The 17540-nt window shown below is 41.2% G+C and overlaps 1 protein-coding gene across 1 annotated transcript in view; it reads left to right on the plus strand.

Moving 5' to 3' along the window:
- tbx15 (T-box transcription factor 15) overlaps positions 1 to 17193 on the plus strand; it is a 33072-nt gene extending 15879 nt beyond the window's left edge. The window contains exons 4-8 of the mRNA XM_063887023.1: positions 1197 to 1368; positions 7816 to 7983; positions 8420 to 8484; positions 12497 to 12594; positions 15398 to 17193. Of these exons, the coding sequence (XP_063743093.1) occupies positions 1197 to 1368; positions 7816 to 7983; positions 8420 to 8484; positions 12497 to 12594; positions 15398 to 16215 (1321 nt within the window). The 3' untranslated portion in view covers positions 16216 to 17193. The remainder of the gene's footprint in view (positions 1 to 1196; positions 1369 to 7815; positions 7984 to 8419; positions 8485 to 12496; positions 12595 to 15397) is intronic.
- Positions 17194 to 17540: the final 347 nt, after the last annotated feature.

Below are 17540 nucleotides of genomic sequence, written 5' to 3' on the forward strand. Positions count from 1 at the left end.
TTTTATATATTTTTATTTCCTCCATCCTTTGCTTTCCTTTCTCTTTAGCTTTGCTTTTCATTTTTTTAAAGAACATATGCCGTTAAGTGGTGGTTTGTGGACTTGCTTTCTTAAATTAGAGTCAATTTAGACTTAATTTCACAGATGTTCTCTTTCTCTCTTAACCCTTTTTGTTTGACTTCCTCTTTCCATGCCTCTCTTTTCTTATTCATTTCTTCCTGTCTTGATTTGTATTGCCTCATCTTTCCTTCCATAATTTTCCCAGATGACTCTTATTTTCATTTTCAAACAGGCTGCTGGTCTGCGGACTCGTTTTAAAATGAAAACATTCTCTTTCTCTTGCTTTACTTCCCTTATCGATCAACCTTTAGTCTCTTAGCTTTCTTTCTTTCTTGTCACCCCTCTAACTATCGTGGTCTTGTTTTTAAATAACTAAGAATGAAAGTACATTTCTCGCTCCCTTTCTTCTCTCTCCCTGCTGTTTAACGGGTGGGACGCCCTGACGCCCCGCACTCACACAACATCATCAAATATTATGACTTAGCTTAATTGAACTATGCAGCCGAGTGTGTGGCTGCATATGGAATATTTTATGTCGCTCTTGAATAGAAATTTCAAGCACAATGAAATAAAACAACAGATGAGTTCTTAAAGCTGGTGTTGTGGCAACGTGGCCGAGTGTTATGAGTTTGTTTTCCACCGAGAGAAACAAGCAGAGGAGCTCTGGGTTCGCAGAAATGAAAACAAGCTTTTATAATAACCCGCTCAGCCCTGAGGCAGCCGCTGAAACTCAGACGAGTCTCAAAACAGTGAAGTGATGAGGGAGTGTTAGTCCTGCGGAGTGCACTGACCTGCTGGAACAAAAACATGCATGATGAATGCAATAACACATTGTGCTTCTTTCATTTGACATATTAGATAATTGAAAGTAAGGAGAGCACACTTCTTCTGCACAATTTGGGGAATGCGGAAGACATTTGACCTGATCTTCTTGCAAGGTTAACATGGAATTATGCAAAAGCATGAAGAGTAACCATGAAACGAAACATGTAAATCAAGTGTCTATAGGGTCAGGTATATAGATATAGGCATAGGTTAGGTGTTGATAATGTCCCCAAAATAAGACCAACAGAGATTCCAACACAATATACATCCAAACTAATCATTGATTTCCCCCCCCTCTTCTCCTCCTGCAGGTACGTGTACCACAGCTCTAAGTGGATGGTGGCAGGAAACGCCGACTCCCCCGTTCCTCCCCGGGCTTACATCCACCCCGACTCCCTGGCCTCAGGAGACACCTGGATGAGACAGGTGGTCAGCTTCGACAAACTCAAACTCACCAACAACGAGCTCGACGACCAGGGACACGTAAGAGACCTCCTCTCTTTACCTTCATCTGAAAGCTTTTACTGAAGGATGCAAAGACGGACACGTTGTTTGTATATTTCTTTGGACCATATTCAATCGATGAAGTCCTATTTATGTATCCCAACATCACAAATGACACGTTTATCTCAGGTGGCTTTCCTGTGCAGCATTAAGTGAGGCAAGATTATTTAAATAGTTCTTTTAAAATGTACAAGTATCCCAAAATACCTCCATATTAATGAGAAAAATGCTAATATTTCCAAGAAGGATAGATTACACATTCCTAAATGAATTGGCTTCTTTGTATTTGAATAAAGGATACTTACATTTATTTTGTGATGCACCTATAGCATTGCAGCTCCAACTACTCACAGAAAGCATCATTTAAATCATATAAATCCAGTAAATCATACGTAATATATAATGGTCACTTTCTTGTCTGAATGAGCAGCTTCATTTTTAATTCTGATATTTCCCACATAACTCAAAGGCAACATGGGAATATTTCAATTTTTCGGTTTAATATTTGATGGTTTATGGTGATTAAGGGGTTTAATTCACCTCATAAATCACTTATATTAAACACATTGACAATAACTGTTGACTTATGGACCAATACATGAATCAGTTAGAATGAATGACTGACTTTGCGTTGGAACCTGCAACAAGATGATCTATTTTTTTTTGCCAAAATACTTTGGGAGTAAACGTTCAAGCTGTGATTTATTAGCTTCATTTTCCTGCTATATACTTCATGCTCTGCAGAAATGAATGCACTGCTGGAGCGGCGAGGCAGTTTCTTGGATTGAGATGTCTTTTGATGCGTTTGCTTGAAAGGAAAGTCGACACGTTACTTCATGCATTCATGAGTCATGGAGCCAGGAGACTGATTTTCTGCACTTCATGACGGTCTGCCCTCCCACACTCTGGTTCTGAAGATGGTCCACCCTGACTGGATGTTATTAGGTTTGAGGATTAGCGTGGAGAGGTATTAGAGGTCTGGGATTTGAACCCGTGCCCTTGTTTTAATATATAATGTTCATTTCCTTCATGGCTCTGTAGAGCATTTTGTAATAAAAATGGTTTCGTTAAAGGCACTTAATGATTGAATTTGATTTGCAGCCGCTCCGCTGAGCTAAACTTTTATTCTGACCACAATCCGCCTGATTTACTGCCTCACATGCAGCCAGTCAGTAACAGAGGTGGTGGGCTAGAGCACGTTTCTTATTGGTTCTTGGCGACTCTAAATCTGTAATGTGGGTCTCGTAGGTGAAACAGTTAGACCACAATCCGTTAGATTTACTGACTTCCTTATGTTTAATCAGCAAGCGGGCAGCACGCTAAACAGAGTCCTTTATTTGCACGTTTATACTTCTCTAAAGTTAGAAATGGGTTTCATGGGAACAGGGCGATATAAGGTGGAAGAAAACGGTATTAGCTTTTGATTATTAGCTTTGAGTGGCCCCTTATGTTCAAACCCAAACATGGAAGTCTGCTAAATATTAAAATATATTTGACTTTAAATGACTAAACTGTAATATAATGGTCCTCTGTGTGGCACGACCGCAATGATTTTGGGGATACAAGCTCTGAAGATCTCTCTAAAAAGTAAGTGAGGCTCTGGTGTTAGCATGCTCATTTCAAGGAATTGGTGGAGAACAAATCAGAGCAAAAAAAGGAAAATGCATATCGTACTTTAATTTATTGGTGAGAAGAAATGTCGGAATGACCCTGAAGTTGCTGAATACCTGATGTGGAAATAGTCATCTGTTGGTTAATAATTTAGCCATAGCCCAAAGATACAGTAGCTGTCTGCTCTTTTATATTCCTTTCCTCCCTAGTGGTCAGAAACAAATAAATGAAGCTAAAAACATAATAGAAAAACAACATTAAGCTCAAAATACAGCATTTTTTTCATCATTGACTCCCTCTTTACATGCTTTAAACTCTAAGGTCACGCTGTGCCTGCATTGAGAACACATTGTGCTTGTCGTTACAACAAATACAACTAAACCTGTAATTTAATGACCACCTAAAAGTAAAAAATGGCGACTTCAAGTCATATTAAACCTATAACTCAAAGCTCCTTTCAGTATGATCTTTCTGCAACGTATGTAAAGGTACTCAGAGTATTCATTTCACTTTCTAATTTATAGCTCTGTATTGAACGTTGAAACAGATGAAGATCCAGCAGTGGCTCAGTTTGGTCCAGCAGTGGCTCAGTCAGTAGGGGCTTGGACTGGGAATCGTAGGGTCGCCGGTTCAAGTCCCCGAACAGACTTGAAATATGGAAAGTGGACTGCTACTTGGAGAGGTCCCAGTTCACCTCCTAGGCCCTGCTGTGGTGCCCTTGAGCAAGGCACCGGACACCTCCAATCCCCCCTCCCCATTGCTCCCCGGGCGCTGCACAATAGCTGCCCACTGCTCCTAGTACTAGGATGGGTTAAATGCAGAGGACCAATTTCACTGTGTGTGCTCTGCTGTGTGCATGTATGTGACTAATAAAGAGGGTTTCACCCTCCGATTCTATCTATTCTATGGCTCAATGCCTCCTGTCAAGCTGTTTCAGAGGCTTTGATTGCAGCAGATATTGGTGAAAGGAGTTTGAGGAGCCGCTGCAAATCAATTTACTCTGAGCGGAAATGCCAAATGATGAGGCACAGTGATGTTTGCAGTGATTTGACAAAAAGGTGGCGTCCACTTTTGTGCAGGATGTCGAAGCCAGGCAGATGATCAGCGTAGAGGTGGTAAATGTAAAAACACATGGGTTGTGAGCGGGCGAGGATTCACATGCAGGGTGTGGGGAGGTTGTCGTTCCTCCACTGCTGCTTCTTTAAGGGCTTTGATTTCCCTGGAGGTAGATAAGGACATTAATTTCAGAGCTGTCTGTGCGGGAGACCTCTCCACTTCTCGCTCGTCCAGCTGCATTGTGTTGTCTTCAAATGTATTAGAAACAGACACGTCGTGAATCATTAGAAGTGCAAAACAGAAGCAGAGTCGCTGAGGAAACAACATTTTAATGAAGCACATCTAGAGCGATAAACAACGCCTCCACTAGTTTGTGATGAGGTTTGCAGGTTTTACCGTTAACTGCATTAAACAACTTGAGGAGATTTTAATTGTGTTCTTATCATAGCATTTGTCACTTAGCAAGTAATTGTGTCTTTACTCTCTCATCGCTGTAAATTAAAAGCAGATTATGGGGTATCTGTACTCAGAGTCCCTAAAAAACAGGGGGATAAAGTATGCATTAAGTAGGACTGTAACGTAAAATGTAACGTTAAAAGGAAATTCTTCTTATAAACTCTAGGTTGATGCACTACAGCACAGACATGTTGTGCAAACCAAAATTGTACTCAGATGAGTGTATGTTCAAATAGGACTACAAACCATTTCTAGTAGAGACAAGATTGTTAAAAATATGCACTGCAAAATGTAATAAATCCCTAATGTCTATTGTGTGTCCCCTTCATGTTGAGTAAGCAGTCTTTAAAAATGACTTAAATACTTCATATTTTAATTATTTAGCACCTAAAAGCTGCAGCTGCTATCTGGAAAATGTACGTTTCTTTCATATCTGACAAACAATCAAGCAGCTTCGTCATGTTATTTGCACACAGAAGGCTTCATACTTGAAGCACTTTAAAAGTCTTACTTAACGCCTCGTTGGCTTCTCCTCCTGTGTTCAGATCACGCTGTCACTCTCTCCTCTCGTCTCTCCCCCGTCCGTCCTCTCTGCTCTATGGGAAAATCCAATAAAACTCTGCAGCGTCCGAACCGGCCAAACACATTTCTTCTGTTGCTTCTCTTTTCTCTCATAGTTGCTTTGTTGTTAATGATCCATTGCATTGTAATCAAAGCTGTTGTGGGAGATCGTTTAAAACTTTGCTGAATGGATTTCTACAAAGTCTGCTTTCAACATTTGTCTGTTTTTCTTCAATGCAGGGAATCTGAACCCTCAGAGATGCCGGTTTTAAAATGACAGCGGTATATTGTGTTATTCTCATCTACTGTCCTCTTAGCTGAAACTGGATGTCATTTCAACAAAGACATAATTATTGCTTTGATGGCTGCATTTCCATGGTTATTAAAGTCTTTTAACTCTGTTTGAAAATCAATAAAGGCCACACTGTTGAGTATTAAGTTCATAAACAAAATGAGATTGGATTTGACATCATGGAGACACATGTGTTTCATTGAATGTCCAGATGATTTTCAAAGGGGGTTAAACGGACGTCATTACGAGCATGAAAAGGAAAACATCACTTATTTATCCTAATTGTATTTGAGCGTGAACAACTGTCAGCTGATGTCCTCTGGCTGCCCTCTGCGCCGTTTGTTCAGCGTGTCGATGTGTGATCCGCTCTGACTTTACATCACCTCAGGGCGAGCGTGGATTCAAGCATGACTCCTCTGGGCCGCGAGGCAGCTGTGTGTGTGTCTGTTTGGAAATCTCTATTACCAAAACATGACTGCGATTCAACCTGAATTCACTTCATAAAAAGGCTTTATGGTTCGTTGCTTTAGTACTTGTTGTCTGGCAGCTCTTTTGAAGCAAAGTCATGGGAAAAAAGGAAGTGAGGTTGTGTGTGTCCTGTTTCATCAGCAAGATCTAAGGTTTTTGCGGTTTACCTTTCCTGTAGTGTGTTATATAGGTTTTTGTGCATGTATATGGTCTGCAAAGACTGAAATCCCAAGGATCCCTCCAGAGGGAGTTTCTCTCCCTCACACCTTTGCCTGAAACTCCTCCATTGGACTGTTTTGTTTTTTTTTTGCTTCCGTAACACTTGCTCTTCTATTGGCTAGCACTTCAACACATTCTGCATGATAGGCTAAGGGGTGGGATATCTCTAAGCGGTTGGTCAATCACAACAGAGCCAGCCAGCTAACCAATCAGAGCAGACTGGGCTCTGGTTTCAGACAGAGGGTGAAAAAAAGTGTTGCAGCACAGGCAGTATGAGAAACATAAAGAGCTTTTTGAACATTAAAGCATGGAGACATGTCCCAGTAGAGACACTACATACTGATCTGGATTTGAACATTTGAATAATGTGTCCTCTTTATTACTTAGGCTAATTAATTTCTGTAAATTCAGTCATTTTTCTCCAGCGTCTGGAATACAATTCACTAAATGTAAAGGGGTTTCTTCCTTTTCCTTAAAGCTGCACACACACACACACACACACACACACACACACACACACACACACACACACACACACACACACACACACACACACACACACACACACACACACACACACACACACACACACACACACACACACACACACACACACACACACACACACACACACACACACACACACACACAGTTAGGTCCACAGGTGGTCTCTGGGCAGAGATTGCAACATACATCTGTTGGTATCTTTTATTCAGCTCAGTCGTATTTTGTCTGGATCATTAAATGTACTCTTTAAAACTCAGCGCTGTACTCCCCGCAGCCCATGTTTGAAATGACCCCCTCTGTTGTAGCATAGTCGGGGGGGGGTTGGGGGTGTGTTTGGCTCTTGGTAGATTTTCTCACTCTCGGACTAATCAAGAGCAGACAGAGGCCCCGAGGCGAGGCTGGGGCCGACTCCGTCTGACGCCTCCGCTCTGCTGTGAAATAATCCTCCGACCCCGCAGCGCGCGTCATCGCAGTGTGAACTCAGTTTCCGCTTTGTGTCACATGGCCCTCAGAGGAGCAGTCGAAATAATAGATGTTACAAGAGACTATGTGTTGTGTGTTTGCAGAGAGGAAAACCAAAGCCTGACACTTAAGGTTTTGGGATTTTGGAAAGTTTGGAGGCACACAGGCACTTAAAGATGTCTGATACATTTTTGAAGGCCACTTAATTGACTTCCTAACCATCTATCCCTTCACAACAACATCCTTACTGAGGCCAAAGGAGCATTGGAGTAGACATAGGGAGAAAAAAGAAATAAATCAAGGTTACAATTTATTACTATTTGCACACAAGATGTTATTTGTGGCCACACTTTATTAAATGTTTTAATTTGTGCAGACAAGATATATGCTGGTACAGAGACTCGGCACAAACAGACCCGCCTTTCTCATGAAGTCACAAGTGCAGTGCAGATTTTGAAGGGACTTCCAATTGACCCATCAACAAATTGATAGCATCTGGTAGCCACAAATTACTTCATCCTAATTTTGATATTTTGTAGAAATCTGAACCAACTGTCAGAAGTGTGACATCTTTTTCAAATGAAACCTCAAATGTTACTTGGGAGTAATATTCAAATATGTACTTTCTTCTGGATATTTGCATGTGTCACAAGCAAAAATAGACTGATTAAACTGGTATGTTGTCAGAGAGTAAGAACTGGGAACATGTTCTCATCATTTGTGTTTCTTCAGCAAACATCCTCACAAAAACATCAGCTGTGCTTCATCTTCCTCTCAATTCATCTTTTTTTCAGATCATCCTGCACTCCATGCACAAGTATCAGCCTCGTGTTCATGTGATCAGGAAGGACTTCAGCAGCGAACTGTCTCAGAACAAGCCGGTGCCGAGCGGGGAGGGAGTCAAGACCTTCAGCTTCCCGGAGACCGTCTTCACCACCGTCACTGCCTACCAGAACCAACAGGTAAGCAACGTGCTTATTTAATTAAAGAAAAAATGCAGTCAGCCCGCAAATCAGCATCTTGAAATCTTAAAAATGTATAAATACTGAGTCATCTTGTACTTTTTTATAAAACCCTGCAAGACAAAGTCAGAAATAAAAAGACCCTCCACAAACAACAGCATTTGTAACATAAAATCCACATTTTAAGTACATTGGTCAGGGCAATATCTCCAATAAAGTGAGCTTTTATTACTAAATCGTAGCATTTTAATGATCAACCTCATCGCCAATACTACATGGCATTAAAGGAACCTCCCTCTTCATGGTGTGTATGAGCAGAGACAAATACAACCGCATTATATTGTGGAATAGCACATAAATGTTGGGTGTTTTTAAGGAGCCATTTTAAGCTCCAATAATCACAAACATCTCCTTTCCACATTCCTCTTGTTCGCAGATCACCAGACTAAAGATCGACCGCAACCCGTTTGCCAAAGGATTCAGAGACTCAGGCAGAAACAGGTACGTTTTCACAGCATCTGTGTACCGAACCCTCTATATTGTTTTTAATGACGCCACATAAAAGGACTATTATTTATTTTATCTGTGTGACCTTTAATGTGGAACTAATGGTCTGAATATAGTACTTAGTACCACATGTTGCTCCATATAAAAACAGCTGCTTTTTCTGCAGCCAAGAAAGAAAGACTTCAGATCTGCAGCACAGACCGACGGAGACACTCTTTATTTCTGTCTTTGTCTCATTCATCTCAGGAAGTGGGGATTAATTAATCAGATAAGAGTCACATTTCACCTGTTAATTGCTGTTTTAGCACAACATCAGACACATTTCCGTACGTTTATCGAGCATAAGAGACAAATACAGACAGCCCACATAATAGTTATTATCTCAGAATCAGAAACACATTTATTGCCAGGTAGACTTCATTAGTTTTACTGTGTGGAGCATAGATAAAACACAGATAAAGACAAAAAATAGGACTTTTATTAAAACTATTGTAAAATAAAGATGTGCAAAATTCATTTTCATTGGCAGGAAAGTTAAGTCTAGTTCAGGAACCAAAAAGGAGATTTCTTTTGACCATTTAAGTGTGCAGATGTTCTGTTTTTATAGTCTAAAGGTTTTTTCAAAGCTAAGTTACTTTAAAAAGAATTTAGATATTTAAGAGCTCCTACTGAATGAAACATACCCATTCAAAGGCTTTCAAGTTATGTTAGCATCTAGAGCAGTATCATATTTATTTAGCCCCAGAGATCTACACATCTTTTGACCTGGAAATTACAAATTTCCTGCTAACAGGGTTATCAACACCCTGTCTGAACACAGTCATGCTGCATAAATCACCATCAGACTCAAACAGGAAATATTTTATATCTTAGCACTCCACTTCCTGTCAGACATCATAAAGACTGGAAGTAACACACTAACACACACATCCACAAAGAGAGCGCCCCTATTGGCTGTTGACACTTTGGTTTGTTGCATGATGTGACTGGTCATCAAACGTCTTTCGATCAAGCTCAATAATTACACACGTGTGATTTTGTCGGTAAAGAAAAGTCTTCCTTGCTCGTCTTGTCCTTGAGTTTCCTCCTGACTCCCTTCCCTCTATCCTTCCTCTCTTAATTTGTCCGTCTTTCCCTCGGTCTCTGAATTATCATATATAACATTTGCGGAGGAAGGAGAGCGGGGGTGGGTGTGCACATGAAAGCAGCGCCTTCCATCTGGTCTGTATTATTGGCACACAGATATTTGAGACATCTTTTTTCGTTTTTCAAACAATAGACTGTTTGATTTATGAACTGGCATTAGAATTTCATTGCAGAAAAGCTACAGATGAAAAGATAACGGGGGGAATGAGATATTCTTCTGGAAGGGAGAGAAAATTAATTTATACTCACGTCCGGCTCGGGATGCCTTCACGTCAGCCATGTTGGGATTTGTTTTGGTCAGATTTCGATACCCAGAGACTTTACAGTGAAAACTCTGTCACCATGAAAAGCCTTTTCCTTATTTTCCACAGCTGCTTTTTATCTTTGATCACTCCTGAATGTTGTTAGTGAGCTGCAGCTCTGACCCCTGACCTCCACACGGCTGCTGCTTCTGATAATTATGGTGATTTAGGACTTTGATTGGTCACATACAGTAAGCTGCTCTGGAAAAAGTTTCTGCTGACCTAGGTTACTGTAGATAATTGTTTTCAATGAAGCATCATAGATTGCACGGTAAAACTGGAATAAATATGTTTCTTTCCACGTGGCTCGTACGTATTTTCTGGCGTTGTTTATGAGAATAACAATTTGGCTTTTTTCATTTAATTTTTGTTTCTCTCAAGGCAAAACATGCACACTTTAATGAGCAGTTAATCGGAAAGTGCCCCATGTTGATATACTATAAATATGAATATTAAACACTTAAATATTATTACTATTACAATCCAGTTAATACAATGACCTTTCTTTGGTTTAAAGGTACAAAGATAAAAATGTAAAGTAGGATGCTTAAAAGCAAATCAGAAAAAAACATTTAAAATCATTTATATTTACAAGACATCAGATTCAGAAACAGAAAAAGGTTTATTGCCTAGTTGGTTTACACCTATGAGGAATTTGGCCTGGTGTTATTGGTGCATTGTAAAATAAAAGCAACACGACTGACAGCGCTTAATGGATTGATTAGGATGGAGTGTCGGTGCTGGGGATGGTTGGATGTTGGCATCAGTCTGTGACCTGTTATTGTCAGGTCCCAGAGAGTCAAATATTACTAACAGTAGTTATGCTGAGCAGTTAGAAACGGATATAATAAATGTGTAAATAATGAACATATGTGATCACACAGGGGCTAAGAGCTGTGACCAAAGGGACAATTCAATGGTGCGACGTAGCAGAGACCTTTATATTATAAAATAATTTATAAAACATCTAGCTCCTGTCAGACAGCATCACACTCACTCTGAATTTGCATATTTAGTGAGATATATAAAGCCAAGACGTTTTGGCCGCAGTTATCAGATCAGATCATTTTATTCACATTTCCCTGGAGTGCGCCAACATAGCTGCCATGTTTGGAAATGTTTGGTTTCCTTGGTTTGGCAGCTTTAGAGGACGTGGAATTAAAATGTCAAAGGACAGTCATTAAGAAAAGCATAGTAAAACCACTTAGTGAGCTCAGAGAACAGTCTTATATTTTACTTGTCTTTAATAGAAGTATGACATTATCCAGTTTATCTAAATATACTGTTGATTCTGCAGCAAACACTCTGCCGACATAATACTAACTAAAACAAGGGAAACTCTGCTTAATAGCCCTTTTATTTTGAGGAGTTGTAAAATAATCCTAACATATTTAAGTCAGCATTAACTCAAAAACTAAATTACTTTCTTTAATTGTCCTTTTTGGCGACTCACTTCAGCCGGAATGCAAAGGTTAAAGTTCTGGCTGCAAACATTCAAACAGCTGTGAGGTCTTTTGTTTTTCTGCCTCACGTCTCAGTTTATACTTTAGGAAAGGAGCTTATTAGCAGTCATCAGAAAAGCATGCATGAAAACACAAACCCTTTCTTTGGATTAAGAATGTCTGCAGCCTGTGGAGCATTACCAACTAGTTCCACCTTGAGGGGAAATTCAGAATTAATATAAAGGGCAAACCTGCACCAATAATCCCTGGATTAAGCACCAACTTGTTTTCCTTTCAGCTAACAGCTTCTTAATATAGATCTCTCCCCCGCTCGAAGTTATGGTGCAGTCTGGTGACCGGGGTGTGTGTGTGTGTGTGTGTGTGTCAATGAGTGCAGTGATGGCGAGGGCCCTGCCGATTAGCATGGCCAACTAACGAGCTGCCACGGCCCTAAAATAACACGGTGAGAAGTGACGGGGCCGAGCGGCCTGCAGGGAAGTAAATCAGGCAGGAAGGAGAACCGTGTACAGATTCAAGATGAAACGTCACCCAGATTTATGAGCACAGTAAAAACCTGCTCCTTTTTAATGGCTCCAGTTTCCTCAGAGCAGGACTCCAGTTTCTCCCCCACCCCTCTCTCTCTTGCTCTCTCTCTCTCTCTCTCTCTCACACACACACACACACAATCAGCAAGTACTTCCCTTCTTTGTGCATATATTTATTGTAACATTTTTGTAAAACATATGGACATGGATGCACATTGAAATATTTGTGTATGTATATACTGTATGTATATATATATATATGGTAATCAACACAAATACTACAAATAAGGTCAGAAGTCCCTGCCTGTTTACCCTGTTGAAGATCTTTGGTGACAAGGAGAGATTTTGGAATAACTCGTGATTTCTACCAAAACAACAACAATGAAATCTTCCTCCCTCTCTCTCACTCGCCACAAAACTCTCTCTCTGTTCCTGTCATCTGGTCAACACACATACACACACACACACATACACACACGCACACACACATGCCGACATCACAACTGTCCCATTTATTCCCCTTTTCTTTTTTTTATCCTGAAATATCTCTCTCTGCTCGTCTCTTTGTCAGGACCGGCCTGGAGGCGATCATGGAGACCTACGCTTTCTGGAGACCTCCTGTGAGGACCCTCACGTTTGAAGACTTCACCAACATGCAGAAACAGCAAGGTGTGTGATTACACATTTTATCCCTCAGTGTTTCTTTTCTATATCTAACTCTTAATCCCATTCATTTGTGTTTTTTGTGTAGTAGAAGGATGTTTATTGCACAATAGTCAAATTCCTTACAACAAAAGGGGAAACTGGTCTCTGTCTCCACTTGACCTGACAACCCCCAAAATAAATGATCCCAGATAAAGGCTCATTGCTCAGTGCATTTGTATTTATTATTTATTTTTGCCTTTCCTACTGTGAATACACAATCTTTCAGACTTATTCCCCCAGGACGGAGACATTATAGGCCCCATTAGATCAGCTTTTAACTCATATGGGAGAATACTTAAACGGTTACTAAACCAGACCATGATTCGAGTAGTCACTGACTTAGATCAATTCCAGTGTTGTGGATAAAAGAGAGACTAAGCTATTCCTCGTTTTAATGTGATCTGAATTCCTGGCGACCACTTTAAGCACAACTGTGGTATCCCATAATACTCACTGCAGGCCTTAAAGCTTTATACCCCTTTACAGATGTGACTGTGTTAATTTGTTGGCACAAAACAATGGATGGTTATTCTTGAGATCCATTACAACAACAATTATTGCATTTAACATAACTACGGTATCATTTGTTGCACATTAAGCAACACAGTGTTTTTTAAAGTACTTCATCATTGTATTTTAAGTAAGACTATAAATGGGTAGTGGTAATTAGCATGACCTTGGTGCATACTGTCCCAACCTGAACTCTGCCTCTGCATATTTCCCCTGCATATATCACCACACACCACATCAGCTATGGTTGTCCTTTATTTGAGCTTGGCCATACGCTGCTCCTCTGGCAGGTCTGCAGGCGTCTGCTGAACTTTTCACATCACGCGCGGCTTTTGAAAATAAAATCGTTAAACAAACCCCGTGGCTCTTGGACGACTCCGCGACACGAGTCAGCGTCAGTCGGGGCCGCCTCCTTTGTGTCGGATCCAGCGCCGGCATCAGGGTCTTAGTCATGGCTCATATCAAGGCCCACGGCAGTTTTAAATGTTACCTAACAGACCCTATCTCTGTCACCTCCGGGGGGGTCAACATGACGCTCCATATTTTGTCCGAGCAGAGGGACATGTATTTGTTATTATTAAACTCCTCTGAAGTATTGAGGATTTAATCAAAGTGAACCTTGTGTCGCACTGGTGTGTAAGTGTGTCTTTGCTGTTATGGCACCAAACCCTCTTTTCCCTCCGAGTAATCAAGTATTCCCCCCCGGCATCGAAGCACCTCGAACCCTTTTAACCAGAGGAAAACATGACATCACCAAACTACACTCCTCTCTTCCCTTCTCTCTCTTTTCCTCATTTATTGCCCCCCTTTTTCTTTATTTCCCTCTCTCCCCGCAAACCCCTTCCCTCATCTTCTCGAGCTGAGCATTGCAGCGATATTATCGAAGGCATATGGTGCAAAATCAGAACCCAAGCCAAGCAAGTCCTGGATTATTTAGTTATGCCTCCTCCTCATTCAGGGTTCAAACCAAATTTCTCCAACAGAGAGATGAACCCGGGCCAAATTCTCATTAATAGAGAAATATGCGATTGATATCCCACAGCTATCATTTCACTCTGAAAGGGCTAGACTTACTGGATGCAATTTGTGCCAGCCCTCTTCAGCTGAATCACTACAGTACATGTCCAAACTCTTAAGAGTCCGCCACTTTTTATTAAAGAAAGGACCTGCGGATGTGGGGTGGCTCTGTTGACCAGACATGTTCAGAACTGAAGCCATATTTGTCTCCAGATAACAGCAATACACTGTATGTCAAGATGCAATTCATGATCTCTTATCCAAAGTTTCAAAAAGTCCTGCTTTAAGTCTCAGATTAGGAGTTTGAAAATCTTCATCATCACAAGGTTGTTGATTAAATTATAATGTAGCTTGAAACCTGAGTCACACTGGAGATGCTCCCAATCAGACTTACAGATTCCCACTAAATGATGATGAATATGGTGTAAACTTACCTTGGTTCATTTTGTGTAGTACATTTAGAAACTAATTCGGTCTTCAAGGCACATTACAACCACTCACAACAACATTTTCTAAGACATTGGATGAGGTAATATGACATTTATAATATTAAAACCATCAAAGAGAAGAAAAAAATGAGATCATAAAATAAGAAATATTCTCTGCAAACATTAATTTCTGTCTGAAATACACATTACAACCATTTACCATTTACCCAAAACACGTTCCAAGACATGTCTCCAGCTCTGCCACAGGGCACAGAGGATGTGGAGGTCTGGCTCTGAGAGGCTCACACTAATTCAACTCCACAGGGAAATCCTGTTTGTTTCTTGATCTCCTCCACAGGGAGGTCAGAGGCAAGCGGGATTTACTTTCCCTTCATATCAAATTCTCAAAGAAAATATGTTCTTTTTCGCTCTTGCTTTACTTTTTATAGCTTGTTACATAATGTAGCATAAATAAATCTGTGGTACAATCAAACACAAGAGAACAACACATGCTCCAGTTTTTATGGTTGATTTTCCAATAACTAGTGATTTGATAAAACCTCAAAATCTATCCATCATGGGGAATTGTTCCAGAAATATTAATCATTCAAGAAACTAGATTTTAGTTCATATATTTAACCCTCAAAATAAAAAGAATATGCCTTTTGGATTATCTCATTATGATCTTTATGAAAACTTGAGCATCATTTTTTAGTTAATTCAAATTTAACTGATTTTGTTTTATTTGTATTTAAGGGCTCTTCTGTTTTTTTAGCCACAGTATTCACTCTCTCTGTATCTGTGTTTTCCAGGTGGAAGTACAGGCACCTCTCCCACCACTTCCAGCACAGGAACCCCCTCCCCCTCTGGTGCAGCTCACCTCCTGTCTCCCTCCTGCTCCCCTCCCACCTTCCACCTGGCCCCGAATACCTTCAATGTGGGCTGCAGGGAAAGTCAGCTCTGCAACCTGGGCCTGTCCGAGTACCCGGCCTGCGCTCGCAGCAACATGGCGGCCCTGCAGGGCTACGGCGGCCTGGCCGACAGCTCCTACGGACGCCTCCAGGCTGCAGGGGGCGCTGTGGCCTCGGGTCAGCCCTCTGAATCCTTCCTGCCGCAGAGGACTTCCTCCTTGATCGCTGCTGGCATGCAGGGCGGCGCTCATGGCGGCGGTGGTGGCGGCGGCTCTGGAGGAAAGATGGATGCCTACGGAGGTCAGCTGGGCTCCTTCCCGGCCTCGCAGCTCCAGTACGTAATGCAGGCTGGAGGAGGCTCCGGCTCCGCCCCTTCCTCCTCATCAGGATCCTCCCCTTCCTCCCACATGTTTAGCGGGAGCCACCACCACGTGCAGCAGGGCTCTTACAACGCGTTCTCCCTGCACAACCCTTACAACCTGTACGGATACAACTTCCCCACCTCCCCTCGTCTGGCTGCCAGCCCCGAAAAGCCACAGGGAGGTTTGCTCTGCTCCTCGTCTTCAGCCGGGGCTTTCGCCGAGCGCCAGTACCTGTCCAACGGGAGCATGGACACTATGCACATGATCGGCAACAACAGCGGCGGCCAGCAGGGCAGCAGCTCCTGTGATGGACGTCAGTATGGTTCCTCCTCTCAGATGTCCATGCACATGGTGTAGAAACTTGGATTGAACCTCACAGTCCTCCATGTTTCTAAAGTCTTTCAGCTGGAAAGCTATAAACCCAGTGTGGTGTTGAAGTTGGACAGGTGTTTTTACATGAAGCGCTTATGTACTGAGGTACAAATCAAGCCTTTCAGAAAAGAACATCATTTGTTTTTAAAGACACTCCACCACATACAAAGCATTATAGAGGGAGTCAAAACTATTATTTAATTATCTTTGTATTATGAAGTGAAAATAAGGACAGCAACCTGACTCTCTTACTCTTTCTGACAAGAGAGAAACAACCAAACTTAGATTGTGATAAAGAAGGAGCCCACATGCTCCGGTTCAGAAGGGATTATCAGTTGTGAAGCTGTTACAGTGCAATAGTAGCAACACTCTTTTCATGGGACCCTCTTGGGACTCAAAGGCCTTGCAGTCAAGTCATTTTGCAACCAAAGAATCTTCACTGTGATCCAGAAGTTTTCACTTCACGCAGCACTTGTGCCAAAGCGTCTAGAGGTCAGTGGTTTGCCACCATGGTCTGGAGTTTCGGTTGAAATGGAAGGGACAACTGGACAAGCTCTCTGCAGGACTCACTGCTCCACACAGGATGAAGTCTGTGTGGAAACACGTGGACTTCATCAACCCGTTACCCTCACAGACTGGAATGGCTTCACTATTTTTGAGTGGATTATGTTTTTTAGCGTATATATAAGATGGCGAATGCAATCAATAACATAAGCTTAAAAGTTGTTGTGTGAAAAAGTTACTAAAGAAGCAATAGCAAAACAGAGTAATTAAAGTATGTTTTGGTGTGTTGTAGAGATGTGTATTTAAGTGCTGAGCTATATAACAATTTTACTGGCCAAACTGTTTTAAAAATGAGTGAAAAAAAGGGAAATGGCAAAGTAATTTTTTTTGAGGCATTTAAAAAAAAAATGTACATACAGGTGCCAAGCACGTAAAAAGCTCAATAAACGTTTTAATTCATGTACGTGGTTTGATTTTTCTTGTCCTCGGTAGCAGCAGGTACAGAATAATAAACTCTGCAGAAATGAACACTGTGTTTTCTCTGAACATGAGTCGCTCCAAAAAATATATTTAAAGCGCACTAGCAGAACAAATGAAAATGTTAAGTACTTAACAAATGATACCTTAACACATTGTTGTTTTTTTTTAAATAGAAATTTACAGATTAAGATTTTAACTGCCAGTCGAGCCTCCGGGCCACAGAACAATGAATGACATGATTATTAATCACATAAGAGCTTAGAGTATAAAACACACACACACATCTGCTCTGCACCACATCACAGGCTCCAGCTTCAAACGCTGAT

Source organism: Eleginops maclovinus, chromosome 7 (genome assembly GCF_036324505.1).
Source record: "Eleginops maclovinus isolate JMC-PN-2008 ecotype Puerto Natales chromosome 7, JC_Emac_rtc_rv5, whole genome shotgun sequence".
In the NCBI taxonomy this organism is placed as follows: Eukaryota; Metazoa; Chordata; class Actinopteri; order Perciformes; family Eleginopidae; genus Eleginops; species Eleginops maclovinus.